At 47.4% G+C, this 13,850-nt stretch overlaps 2 protein-coding genes across 2 annotated transcripts in view; one reads left to right on the top strand and one right to left on the bottom strand.

The window, feature by feature from the left end:
• The window catches only part of TGM4 (transglutaminase 4), a 29,755-nt gene extending 22,965 nt beyond the window's left edge, over positions 1–6,790 (top strand). Inside the window, exons 8-15 of the mRNA XM_031059412.1 lie at positions 514–688; positions 1,187–1,325; positions 1,587–1,690; positions 2,962–3,213; positions 3,862–4,209; positions 5,160–5,329; positions 5,806–5,942; positions 6,432–6,790. Coding sequence (XP_030915272.1) covers positions 514–688; positions 1,187–1,325; positions 1,587–1,690; positions 2,962–3,213; positions 3,862–4,209; positions 5,160–5,329; positions 5,806–5,942; positions 6,432–6,573 — 1,467 coding nt within the window. The 3' untranslated portion in view covers positions 6,574–6,790. The remainder of the gene's footprint in view (positions 1–513; positions 689–1,186; positions 1,326–1,586; positions 1,691–2,961; positions 3,214–3,861; positions 4,210–5,159; positions 5,330–5,805; positions 5,943–6,431) is intronic.
• Positions 6,791–7,515: 725 nt separating this feature from the next.
• ZDHHC3 (zinc finger DHHC-type containing 3) overlaps positions 7,516–13,850 on the bottom strand; it is a 37,083-nt gene continuing 30,748 nt past the window's right edge. The window contains exon 7 of the mRNA XM_014308203.2: positions 7,516–11,409. Within this exon, the coding sequence (XP_014163678.1) occupies positions 11,176–11,409 (234 nt within the window). The 3' untranslated portion in view covers positions 7,516–11,175. The remainder of the gene's footprint in view (positions 11,410–13,850) is intronic.

Below are 13,850 nucleotides of genomic sequence, written 5' to 3'. Positions count from 1 at the left end.
TACTTTATACTCCTTACTTGCTCTTTTTTCCCTGGGACCATGAACACCATTTCAGGAGGCATCTGAAAGGGATTCCTTTGGGAAACTGCAAGCAAAGAGACAGAGGCATTTTGGGGTGGAGGGAAGAGGCAGACAAAAATATAGCATGTTCCTGTCTCCAAAGCTTGCAGCTGCCCCAGTGGTTGTCCTTCCTCATCAGCTGTGTTGGTGGGGCCAACACAAGGGTTGTGTTTTGGGTGGGTAGCTACTCTCTGTGCTGGGACCCTTTTGGAGGCCTTTGGCTTATGACACAGGATGCAGAGTTAATTTTTACTGCCCTGAGCAGAATTTCCACCTCTCTCTAGATATCCAGGTGGTTTCTAACCAGGGGAGCCCCCAGCCAGGGCCAGCAGCCTTGATGTGTCCCACATGGCTGTGGAGCACCAGGGAAGCCACAGGGCAGGCACAGACCCTGGGGTTTAAGCCTCATTCAGCCTCATCCCTTAATTTTTCTGCATGTGTGTGTGGCCACAGGTTAATGCCAACGATGACAGCGGAGTCCTGCTGGGGAACTGGTCAGGGAACTACGTCGGTGGAACATCCCCTATGGATTGGATTGGGAGTGTGACGATTTTGCAGAAGTACTACAAAACCAAGAAGCCGGTGTGTTATGGCCAGTGCTGGGTCTTCTCAGGAGTCCTCACCACAGGTGAGCAGTGAACAGTGACCTGCCTCCCTTCTCTGACACCCCAATTACTGTGCTAGTAAGCCAAATCACTGTGCCTCTGAGCAACAGAGTGCCAGGGTCTGTCTGTAAGGAGAGGCTGAGGGAGCCAGCACTGCTCAACCAGAAGAGAAGGCTTTGGGGGTCTGATCCTTGTGTGTAAATACCTGACAGGAAGGAGTGGGGTGCAGACAGGCTCTTCTCATTGACACCCAACAACAAGAGCAGAGGTGATAGGCACAGCCTGAAATATGAGAGGTTCTGTCTGAACCTGGGAAAACAGCTTTTTTCACTGTGAGGGTGACCAAGCACTGGCACAGAGAGGTTATGGAATCTACATTCTTGGAGATGTTCAAAAGCCATCTGGACACAGTCCTGAGCACCTGCTCTAGAGGAGCCTGGGTGGGCAGAGGGGTCAGGTGAGAGGATGCCTGCCAGGCTGAGGGATTTTGTGACCTTGTGTTTTGTCTGTCTGTGCTGCAGTCATGCGTTGCCTGGGGGTGCCATGCCGCTGTGTGAGCACCTTCGACTCTGCCCACGACACGGAGGAGAACCTGAGGGTTGATGTTTACCTGAACGACAAAGGAGAAAAGCTGAACTCATTGTCCTTTGACTCTGTCTGGTACTGCCAAGTGGGGCTAACAATTCCTACGCCCTGTGCTGCCTTGCAGTTCCCCATTTCCCAGCCCCAGCAATTCCTTTGAGAATTTCACTACTGCTTGGGGTTTGTTGCTCAGGAGAGAGAGAAAGAAAGCCAGGGGTTTCACAGGGTTACCTGCAAGTACCCATTAAATCTGCCCTTACTAAAGGATTAAGGGAGGAGACTGTGACTCTTCAGGCTGTAACAACTCACACCTTTTCTTTCCAACCTAAATGCATGCAGGAACTTCCACGTGTGGAATGATGCCTGGATGAAGAGAACAGACATACCAGATGGGTTTAGTGGCTGGCAGGCAATTGATTCAACCCCTCAGGAGCAAAGTGAAGGTAGGATTTGCCTAGAAAGGCTCTTCTGCAACTCCTGAGGGAGGCAGGGACATTTTGTGTGTAAAACATGCTTCCCAGTCAGCAAACCAGGTACTCCTCACACACAACTTCATGCACCAGGGCAGTGACATTGTAAAACAGCAGGTCTCACTCCTGCCACCTCAGCCCAGGATGGAAGGAACAGCATTTCTTGGCAGGCACAAAACCAACAGTGTGGGAATGTGAACTTTGTTTCAGAGGACATCTAAGTCATTGGGGTCATGAGCCTGTTCATTGGTAGATGAGAGGAGTGACCACCAAAACTCCCTGCACAGGTTCAGGGAATTTGAAGGTGGAAAAAAACCAAAAAGGATAATCCTCAGGGAAGTGCTGGAAGTGGAATATTGCCTAGAGATCAAACACAGGAGGTGTCTGGATGCAGCTGTCTTAATAACCTGAAATTGGCTAAGGAAGAAACTTTCTAACATAATTTTGAAGCATTAGAAAGCAGATATTCGTTATTGCAGCATGCTGAACACCTGGAGGGTATTTCCTCTGATTTGGTGTATCATGAAATTTTACAACAAGGTATTTATTCCATCATGATCATACATATTCATTAGAGTGTACTTTGTGGCTAATACATAAACATCAGTTCTTCTGAACTAATTTGCTTGCATCTGCCTCTTGCTGGAAGGCCTTTTATGGTCCTGGGGGTGTCTGAAGGGGTCCCTGATGGTCGTACTCACTAAGCACCCTCAGCCTTACAGATGACCTTGCCTGGAACTTCTTAGGACATGTGCTGTTGTTTCTTGTCACATAACATTGCCACAAAAGCCACTACATTCCTCATTATCTGTTTATCCACTGGTTCCAGCTAGGTTTAGCATCTTGTGGGCTTACTTTTACATTCTTTTATCTACTTCTTTAAAACACATTGATCGTGTTTGGACAAGGGATTGTTATGTTCTCTTCCTTTTATCAAACCCAGCTGCGGCTTTCTAACCTTAAAATTATCTAAGTGAGGGGAAACATGCAAAAGCTCCTACCAGACCTTGGTCATCTATAAAAAATTCCCAAGCAGCTGTGGGATGAATGAGAGGGTTTGGAGTTCATTACTGAGTTGGAGGGCTGTTTACTGCTAAGCATCAACTGCCATGAGCACAGATTCCTGCTTGAGTGTTGTCTGAGTGTGGAGCAAAAACTGGAGCCACAGCAGGTGTTTGGAAAGCCAGGTGGTACTGAATGCCCTTTCCAGGTCGTTTCCAGCTGGTATTGAATGCCCTTTCCAGGTCGTTTCCAGTGCGGGCCCTGCCCGGTGAAGGCTGTGCGGGAAGGAGATGTGTACCTGCCCTACGACGCCAAGTTCGTGTACGCAGAGGTGAACGCTGACAGGGTCTACTGGGTGGTCAAGAAGGTGAACGGCAAGGATAAATACTTCAAGGTTGGCACGGAGACCCAAGCCATCGGCAAGAACATCAGCACAAAAGCCGTGGGGCAGAACAGGCGGGTAGACATCACCCAGGAGTACAAGTACCCCGAAGGTAACTGCCCCCATCCTCTGACACAGTGCCAAAGAGGAGACCCCCACCTTGCAGGTCACCCCACAGCAGGTGTCCAGGAGAAAACTGCAGGAGTAGCTGCAGTGGCAATCTCGGCCTAAGGCCTGGAGACCCTCGGGAGGCAGCACTGCTCCCGGGCATCCTCATGCCCGCAGTGACACCTATAGGCTGCTCCTCAGGGACATGAGCAAGCTTCCAGACCGTGAAAGAAATGGGCTGAGTGATGGACCTTGTGTCACACTGACCTTGGCTTTGTTTTTTCATTTCTTCATTTTGTCTTTCCATTCCCCAAACTATTTTGGAAAAAAGAAATCCCGCATTTCCTTACAGTTCTCAAGATCCAGCCATGTTGTCCTAGATTGTTAAAACCTTCTCAGTGAGGAGGGCAAAAATATCAGTCTGAAATATTTAAGCATCTCCATCCTCTAAATTGTCTCTTCCAGGAAATTCTTCCAGCCCAGAATGCTACAGCTAGATTTGGTGGTAGCATAAACCAAGAAGTTGTCCTAAGCAAAGGCTGGAGGTGCTCTGACATCCTCTCTGCTTATCAGCTAAAGCATAAATAAAGGGAAGATAGCTCTGGGTGAGGAGACTGAGATACAGCTGTCACCCATATTTCTCTTCATCCAGGCTCCAAAGAGGAAAGGATGTCCATGCAAAGAGCTTACAGCTTCCTACGCCCTTCGGGGTTGACGCCTCGTTCAGGCTACGCTTCGACTCTGCAGAGAATAGGTGCCAACACCGAGCCTTTGGTCCCGAATGAGCCAGTCACCAAGACTGGGCTCCACCTGGAGATAACCAATACAGAACCTTTGCATCCTGGCAATCCCCTGGAAATGGCCATCACAGTGAAGACCTCTGCTCCTGGGAACTGGACCATTGACCTTATTGGCTCCTGCCAGCTGCAGTACTATACTGGAAACGTTCAGGCCAATCTTGGAACTCTCAAGGAGACCATCACTCTTGAAGGCCCATCTGGTAAGCACAGAAAGCTTGCTGTGTTCTGCAGTCTAATTTACTGTGGCAGTCTGGGGTTTGTACTGGCTCCACTATAGACCAGTGTATGGCTCTGTACTCTCTGAAGAGCAGAAATTGCCTGTCTAGAACCTACCTCCCTCTTCACTGCATTTGAAGTCTCAGTTACAGACTGGGATCCCTCTGTAGCAGGGACCAAAACATGAAGGCCCTGCTGCAGCTTCAAGGAGGTGATTAGGAATACATCACTGTGGGCAGACAGAGGTTTCCATGGCATGAGTGAGGTGTGCTGAAGCATCTCCCTCCTGTCCTCACTGTCTGAACATCAAAGATGTCACCACAGGCTTTGTGTGCATCCATGTGGATCTTATCCCTCACAGGATTTAGATGGCTGGAAATTTCAGCCTTTTTTTGTTCTTCTGAACAGAGTTTGCTGCTCTAATTTGGGTGGTGGTGATGCTGGTGAGTGTTATTTTCTGAATTCTTTGCCCAAGCAAATTCCCACTTTATGACTGCCTGCCTGGCTGATCCCTGGAGCTGTTGGCTGCTGTGCTCTGCACAGCTTTGAGTAACCTGGGTTGTATTTTTGATCCCAAGCTATGTAACTGAAATTTGCTAAACAAGAGATTAACAAGTGATAAATAATTAACAACCCTTGCTGATTCCTAGTATGAATCACTCTCAAAAAAAAAATCTTTGCTGTTGATGAGCACTAAGTGTTTTCACTCATATACTGTTGCTGTCAAAATGCAGCAGGGCAGAACACAAAGGTAGCTCCTTCCCATGGGCTGCACGTGCCAGGTACCACCCACTCAGCCAGGGCTTTCCCCCGCAGGGACTGAAGGGAAAGCAGGATGGTCTCAGCAAATATGGCTCACGCCACATCCTGCCGAATTTGCCACCCAATTCCTGGGCATGTGATGAAACACCAAGCTGTGTTTTCTTTCCTGCAGAGATGCAGATCCCCCTGAAAATAGCACCTGATGCATACATGAAGACATTGTCATCCGTGGAAGATGAAGTGCTCATCCTTGTCACTGCCATTGCCGAGGTCCAGGAAACAAATGACAAACTCACCAAGGAAACTTCAATGAGATTCGAGTATCCCCCAATCACTGTCCAGGTGAGGCAGCTGCCAGCTCGGCTCCGGGAGGACAAGGGTTAAAGCTCTGCTCACTGCAGCACCACAGTGGTGCTAGCATTCCCAGGGGAATATCCCAAACAGCTGCCTCCTAGGATGCTCAGTTCTTGGCATCTTATTTGACTATTCGACATTAATTTGAAGGTTGAAAGTGGCCATGAAATCAAAGTTTTATTACTGCCACATCTAAAAGGGGAAGGCAGGGGCTGCTGGAAGGAAGGGGATGGGAGAGGGCAGCTTGTACAGGGCCCATCTCCAAGCCCACAGCTCTTCCTCCTGAAGCAAAAATGTGATGAGAAACCATCTGGAAAAACACAGTTCTTTGGGTGGGTAAAGGATATGAAGGGGTTGTCCCCTACCCATGTTGGTGGTGAGCAAACCTGCAGCAGCTTTGGCATCTTTATTGCCCCCCTAATCTCCAGTCTTTGGGTTTGTTTTTCTCTTTCCTACTCTGCTAGATGCCAGAAACAGCCAGTCTGTACAATGACTTCAACTGTGCATTCATCTTCAAGAACAAGCTGAATGTGACCCTGGAAAACTGCAAGCTGCTGGTGGAGGGCTTGGGCATATTTAAGATGACAACATTTGAGCTGGGGTAAGGAGATGAGCCAATGAAATGACCATGGCAGGACTCTGCTCTGTTGTTTTTTTTTTTTAAATATCCTTGAAGAAGTGGTTAGGGGATTTGCAGGAAGAGGGACCTTTGCCAGCTGTGTTTGAAACTGCACCATATTTGGCCAGAAAGACCCACACAGCAGTTGACAGACTCAGGGCAGATGGGCATGACAGGGACTCCCCCCATACTCCTGCTGTGCTGCCTAACAAGTGTGAGCACAGCTGCTTCATTCAGAGCTAAATGTGGTGTTTCAGCAGTACAGGGAACACTGAGGTAGGTCCCCAGGATCACTGGGACCACCAGGCAGTACCACCATGGCAGGCCCCATTTGCTGCAAATTGGTCATGGGGGAAGGGAAATACCCACCCTAAACAAATGCAGCGACTATGTCTTTAAGAGAAATTATTCAGAAGTGACAAATAACCTGAATTAATGCTGGGGCTATTTTGGTTTTTCCTTTGTCCTCAGGGATATAATGCCTGGCAGGATCATCAAGTCTGAAATAGTATGCACTCCAACAAGACTAGGAGAGAAGAAAATCGTAGCCAAGCTGATCTCCAACCAGATCAAAGGGATCTCTACAGAGAAGGGCATCTTCATCACCGAGTAGGATCAGTGCCTTGGCAGCGTGCAAATGTTGGCCTTGCTAAAATGTTGGCCTTGCTAAATGTATCTCATCACTGGGCACTTCTTGCTTTCTTGATTGCTGCATAGTTCTTCTAAAGCAAAGAGCAAAAATGTCATAAAGCTACTGGAATTAAACTGCCTTAAGGGCACAGTTGCATTGATTGCAGTTAATTGTGATTCAATAAAGATGGTGAAAATTGACTGTGTGATTTGGTTTGGTGATGTTGTCACATAGGGATGGCTCTGGACTCCCAAGGGGATGTTCCCATCTCAGACGTGGGATTGAAGCATGTGTTGGTACCAGCTTCAGCCAGAGATGGGTGTGAGCTTGAGAGGGGCAGCAGTGCTGTGGTCCTACACAGAAGGACACACAGGGACCTCACTGCACCAAGGGCTGCTGTGCAGCTCAAGGAACATTTCAAGGAAATCCCTCCTGGGTAATTCCCTCTCCTCCTACCTGACCATCAGGGGAATGTACCAGCACATGCCTTTCCTTGTCTTTAGAGCTCAGAAAGAGCAAACCCAGCACATTCTCCCCCAAACACCATTTTTCATACATCTTCCTATCCCACTGCTTTTGGGGGTTTTCAGGCATTTTTGGAAGAGGTGCCATCTCCAGCAGCATTCATTACTAGTGCTTCCCTGGAAATGTACAACCTCTATTCTTCCCTTCCACCCTGAATGCTGCTGGACTACAGGAAGAACCTCAATGGCAGTGTACATCAGGAGCTCTTCCAGCCATAGTCACACTGGAGAAGACAACAGCTGTGCACAGCTGGAGCCCACCACCGCACTGCACACCCCAACAACTCCCGAGCCCACCTTTAGCAAGGGATTTCCCTGTCCCACAGCATGGCCAGCAGCAGAGTGGCACTGGGTTTGCCAGCGTTTCCACAAGTAAGGAGGAAATCAGGTCACACAGTAGTACAGGGAGTAATTTATCTGTTTATTGCTCAAGCATTAAGGCAGTGGAGCGGAAAAAAGAAATGGTGATTACATCTGGTTATGTGCCAGCCCATAAAAAGGGAAGAGGGGAAAAAAGGACATAAAAAGGCCAAAAGGTTTTAACCACTCTTCTGCGTTTCAAAGATTTGAGGAACTCTCAGACGAGCACGCAGGTGGCTGCCAGGCCACAGAAGGCGGTCAAGGCTGCCCTGACCCCTGCTGCCCCTCTGCCCACAGTCTTGTGTCACTCCACAGCAGCACAGGGTCCCTGAAAGGCCACCTCCTCTGGTGGCACAGCAGGGAGTGGCAGCTCCTCTCCAGAGGCAGAGCAGGTGCAGGGCCCATGCACATGACATCCACAGAGCAGGGAGCAGGCGGTGCTTGGCAGATGAAGTATTAGCTCTTTAGAAAGTACAGCAGTGACTGAAGGCACAAAAGGAGTTACAAACAGCAAAAAATGTATTTTTTCACAAGATGTAAATTCCCTATTTGCATAGAAAACCTGCTGTGGAAGACACCAGGTGAGAAGTATGAGAACACTTTCCACATATGCCACGGCTCTGTCTATCACATATTAACACCTCACATCGGAGCAGTGATGGGATCTTCAGCAGACCATGTCCCACTGAGCAGTGCAGGGGAGCATCCTCCCTAGCCCCATAAATTTAGGGCACTACAAGCAGGCTCTCCAGGATGCCTCTCCTGGGACCTGATGAGCCAGCCAGGACCACAGCAGCACGGTCTGAACATGAAGGCATGCCCTAACAAAGGGCAAGAAGTGTACAGAGGGAAGGGAAGGTAAACAATGAGCTTAGTTTAAATTCCATGTAAATCGTGTTTGGTCTCAAGCTACCAGTCAATCCTTAAAGAAGGAAGTTTATACCAAAGCTGTGGATTAAAGAGATTTTTCCAATTTGTGAAGACTTGTGATTTCTGACAGCTGTCATACTACATTGAGACAGAAAGGAGATACACAAAGGGGTATTGGGACTTTGGGAGAGGCCAAGGGAGACTGACAGCCAAGAAACACCAGAACTGATTTCCTAGGCAGAGGAATTCACCCTGCCATGTCTTGAGGGCACCACAGCTGGAGCTGGCTGTCCATGCTCTGTGTAAGGCCCAGGGACACGTCCCTGTCTCATTCAGACTGTAACTGGAGGAGAGGAGATGACTACTCTGGCTCTTACCCTCCTCTTCACACTACTTTGCTGTTCCCCCTATTAAAAAAAAAAAAAACAAACCCAGAAATGCCAGCATCTGAGGGACAACAGGAGAGGTGGGAAACAGAACAAATGACAACTGTTCTCATGACGAAGTGAACTAGGTTTGAGAGTGGAGGAGAAATCTGGCTGCCTCCATCCATGCCTACCCAAAGCCATGTCCCAGAGTAGGGTCCCGGTCCTGAGAAGCATCCCTGGAATGCAGCACATGAGTTCTCTCCCAGGCTGACATCCCCATATGCCTGCCTCAAGGTGATTTTCAGCCACGGACTAGTTCCTCACTCTAGCACCATTCCCACTGCAGACACAGCACCAGAGGCAGGGGTGTTGACTGGATGCAGAAGTGGAGCAGCAGGGCAAAATTAGAAAACACGAGCTAAAAACGGCACTCTTTCTCTTTCAACATGGCCGTTCCTGCCTAAGGAAATCCCTTACAGACCCGTGTATGTCCCTGACATCCCTCTCCTGTGGGATGCTGACAGGGAGGAACATAGGCTAGGCAGGAGAGCTTCTTCTCTCAGCATCCTGCTGCACAGGGCAAAGACATTCAAGACCTCATGACTAAATGACATGAGAGGATATCTCATTCCCCTCAAATGGGGGGTGTCTCTCTTTAACCCAAAGGTTATAAATATGCAATTCCTAATGATGTTCTCTAGATCTGCTTTTCACTGACAGAGACATCCAGAGGGAAAAGGGAATGGGACAACTATTCAGAAATATCCCCTGGATTTTGGTGAAGCTGTGCTCTTAACAGTCAAGGCACTCTATTTGTTCCCACTACTTTGCCAGATAAAATGATTGCTGTGGCAGAGGACAAGTCCAGGAGAGAATCTCATCCCTCCACAGTAGCCCTGAATGTCACACAATCAATGCACACAAAGGTGCTTTTCAAGGGGTTAAAAATAAACATTAAAAGAAATCTTGCACAAATTCCATTTGATATTACTCCTATAAATAATAAAAACTTCATATAGGTCTTTCACAATACCATGCTTTCATCCCAAAAACTCCTTTATCTTCCATTTGAGAGGAAGCAGTTATCTTTGGTTCAGGTTACAGGGGAGGGGGAGATAAAAGCAAGCATGTTCTGTGGGGAGAAACCAGTAGCATATTTCCAGTCTCCTGCAAATTTAATGACAATTAATCTAAGGGATATGACAGAAGAGGAAGAAAAACACAAATGAAGAACAGTCTAAATTAAAACTAGCCTGACATCTGGAGGATGCCAAGTGTTTGCAGTGCATCTGAATGCAGCAGCTGGCAACACCTCTGCAGGACTTTGCTGCAACTACTGCCTCGTGCAGAGGTGCCCTCTTTGAGTGACAGGAGTTCCTTCTACAGGGTCACCAGCATTCCCCAGGGATTGGCTGCAAAATCAGTGAAAGGAAACCTGGAGTAATGGCATGTACTAGTAGGACAATGTTAGACCTAGTTAGATTAGGAGGCTCTATTCATTCCCTACCAACTCTAGCTACCAAGGAAAGATAAACATCTAAATCAGACAAGTCAAACAGAGAGAGGTAGTACCTCCATCACAGGGTGCTCATCCTCATCACCCTCTCTTTCACTGCAAAAAGAGCCCTGGGACCTGGCCTAGCCTGCTTCCCTGCTCCCTGGGCTGCAGAGCTCAGCCAGGCAGCCCCCACTCCACACATCTTACATGCCAATGAACCACAGCCCCGGGGAAAAGCTTCCCCCCACCAGCACCAGCAGCTCAGCATCCCAGCCAACACTTGCTCCTTCTTGGCTGCACTGGCCATGGGTCAATGCTCCTGCCAGCCTGGCATCGCCACAAGCCCACCACCACCTCCAACAAGCACCACCAGTCCTGGGCAGTCTCACAAGCACGAAGGGTAAAAATTAACCCCTGGAGATATTTCAGAGCCCAAAGAAATCACACCCAGGGTGAGCTCATCCATAGCCCTGCATCCCACCTCTGCTAAGACCAGTGCATTAGCAACACTCATAACCCACAAGCAGCACCCATGGGATGGGCTAAAGAGGATGCATTTTCCAGAAAACTTTCAGAGCTGGCTAATCTTGCCATCACACATTTAGTCTTCCAAAGGGCTGTAAGAACAAAAGATTAGCCAGACTCCCTAGGATGGCACATTTCTGGGAACTGGAGCCAATCTATCTGACAATTATAAACTGTCCTTAAATGCCATGTAAGAAAAGACCAATAAAGCAGCTGACACAGGTCTGAAAGGAGTTTATGAACCCCATCACTTATGAAGCTCTCTCTGGAGATTTGCATTGCTTCTGCTAGTGCTGTAGCGTCTGTTCCAGACCAATACTCCTGAATTTTTTAATGCACCAGAAAGTGTGTTAACAAACAACCCTTAAATCTCCAGCACAAGTAATTATTTCTCAAAAAAACACCTGAAAGCTTCTCCTGGAGGAGAAGGACACTTTGCTTATTCACGCAACATTTGGATGGCAACATCTCGAGCCAGAAACTGCTCGATTTCTTCTTGGGTCATTATTTCAGACGCAGGAGCTGCTTCAGCCGGCGCTGGACTCTCACAGTTCAGGTTTGAGAAAGGGTTGAACCAACCCAGGGAGAAGGCACCTCCAAATGCCAGCTTCATTCCTTCCCAGCCACTGATCTTCTCCCATGTTGGCTTTTGGTTTTTAAGTCGCTCAATACCCTGCAAGAAGAGAAGAGTTTATGGTCATCTCTTGCTTACAGCAGGTGTTTGAGCACCAAGCACTTGTAGCACATGCAGAACTGCCTACCTATAGCCAGGTTGATGCTATTCCAGTCTGAGTTAACTATGAAGACAGACACTCTGCATTACTGAGAATTTCATCTCCACATTTAACAGCAAAATCCTCACAGCAGATCTAATTCATGGACAGTCTGAACCTTGCTGATGTATTTTGGAATCAGTTGATTTTTAGGGTACAGGGATGGCTTCTGAAAAGCCAGTCTTTTGGGAAACATAGACCTCTTCTCACATAGCTTTTCAAATCCTTCCAAGGAGTGACAAAATACAGTTACAACTTAAGAGTTTCACCTTGTTTGGGCATTTTTTTGCAATAGTTCAGACACAGCCAAAATACTGCACCTTTTCCCAGCAATCAGGAATTTACCACTGCCACACCTAGGCTAGTCACTAGAAGTTCACTCTGTGCCAGTAAAGAGCAAATATTTAAGAACACAACTTCCATTTACCAAATTGTGAAAGACAAATCACAATGCAAGCCAGATAACCTGCTGGGAGGTGAGATTTTCTACACAGGTTAATGTGGAAGCTTCAAAATGGGACTGGAGCCTTGGTCAGTCAATATTCTGATTCATCCTCGCTCCAAGAATGTCACTTTTACTAAAGCAAATATTTTGATTGCACTTAAAGAACAGATCCATCAACTTTGGGCAGCGACATTTTTTTCCTGATAGTCTTCTCCACACAGAAATATAGAACTAAAATTTATTTTCTTAATGATTTTTTTAAGGCTACCATTGTGTGAAATAGGGCACAATTTTTTATGCCCATCTTCTGTATCATGTAAGAGAGGAGTCAGATCTGCAGCTGTGTATGATCCACTTGTGATGATATACAAGTGACCACACAGAAAGTCTGTTCTCAGAGAAACAAGAATACTGGGATCCAAGTTTTGAGAAACTCAAGGAAAGGGGAAAAAATATGCAAATTGGGTAAGAAAGAACAGTTTTAGGAGAGCTAGAAGAACAGTACACTTCTCACATTCTAATTCTATAGATTTTTCTTGACAACACACAAAACATTCAAAGCTTTGCAGCGAGGGGAAAGGAATACAAAGGAATACACGCAGCAGCTCAGCAGCACCACAGCTGCACTAGTTGCCAGCCTCACAAATAAGACAACAGCAGCAGCTCAGTTTGCAGTAACACTGACTCAGCAGAGCAGACCCAGGAGAAAGCACACCATAAACCAAAGCACTGCCTGCAAAGCTTTTATGAACTACATTCCTTCATTCATGCCCCGTTTCTGGTGCTGACTTAAGAGAAACCCAGCAGTCAATGTGCAGAAAGGAACGATGCAATACCAAATCGGAATTCCTCAGGGCTGTGATTTGGGAAAAAAATCAGGCCCTGAAGGACTTTGAATGCTAAGCACAGGCCTGTGGCACCTCACCCTGCTCCCAAGCTTGCAAATGTACCATTTCAAGTGCTCTAGGGAGAGTCCCCTGCAGCCTCTGGTGCCTTGGGATGCCACACTTTGTGTGCCACAGCCAGGGCCTGACCTTACCTCCCTGCTGGGCAAGCTGGAGAGGAGCAGAGTTTGTGCACTGCAGACCCCTGGCAAAGTGTTCTAGCACTACCATGAGCTTTTCCTCCAGGATACTGCATTTCCAGCACCCAGGGGCTGTGCAGCCAGGGGGCAGAAGCTCTGGCAGCCTAAAGCAGGAGAGCACCTTTGGCTGTGCGCTGTTCCTTAGCCAACTGCAGAGGTTTCCTGTGTGTTAGTAACAAACTGGCTGGAGCACGGTGGAGCACTTACTGCGCGAGCATCTGGAGAGAAGGAAAACAAGTAGCACAGAGCAGGAGGAGAGACAGACATCAGGCATTTAAACCCTTCCCTGAGAGCACAAGCTTCAACGCTGCCTTCAGTCATTTGTGTAATCCACTTCAATCCCTGCTGCCATCTAGACTGGGAATACAAATTTGGAACATTTCTGGGCAGCAACCTCTCATTCCCTTCCCCCAAAAAACACTGCTCACCTGCTCCTATCAGCATCTGCTTACCAAGGCAAGGTCAGACTGAGGTTATGCTAATGCCAATTAGGGAGTAGTTCATCAGAACAGCCAGGGGCATACTTTCTCTCTTCCAACCTGACCTCACTGATCCCTTCACAGCATGTATTCAAAATAAACAGAAGTTTTATAATTGTATCTTGATCTAATTTTGGCTGCTGGCCACATGGTCAGTAGGGCATAAGGTTATGCCTTAGAATCTAAGGGAGAGGGAAGGAATGCACAGCTGTTGAAGACATTTAACTACTGTTTAATTAAACTTTTAAAAAAGAAATTTACTTACATAAATCTCTCACCATTATTTTACAAAGTGAGAATTTTGTGTATTGAATTAAACCAACAACTCTTTCC

Source organism: Geospiza fortis, unplaced genomic scaffold (assembly GCF_000277835.1).
Source record: "Geospiza fortis unplaced genomic scaffold, GeoFor_1.0 scaffold346, whole genome shotgun sequence".
NCBI classification, from domain to species: domain Eukaryota; kingdom Metazoa; phylum Chordata; class Aves; order Passeriformes; family Thraupidae; genus Geospiza; species Geospiza fortis.
Note: the sequence above shows the minus strand (reverse complement) of the source record. Positions and strands in the feature narration are given on the sequence as shown.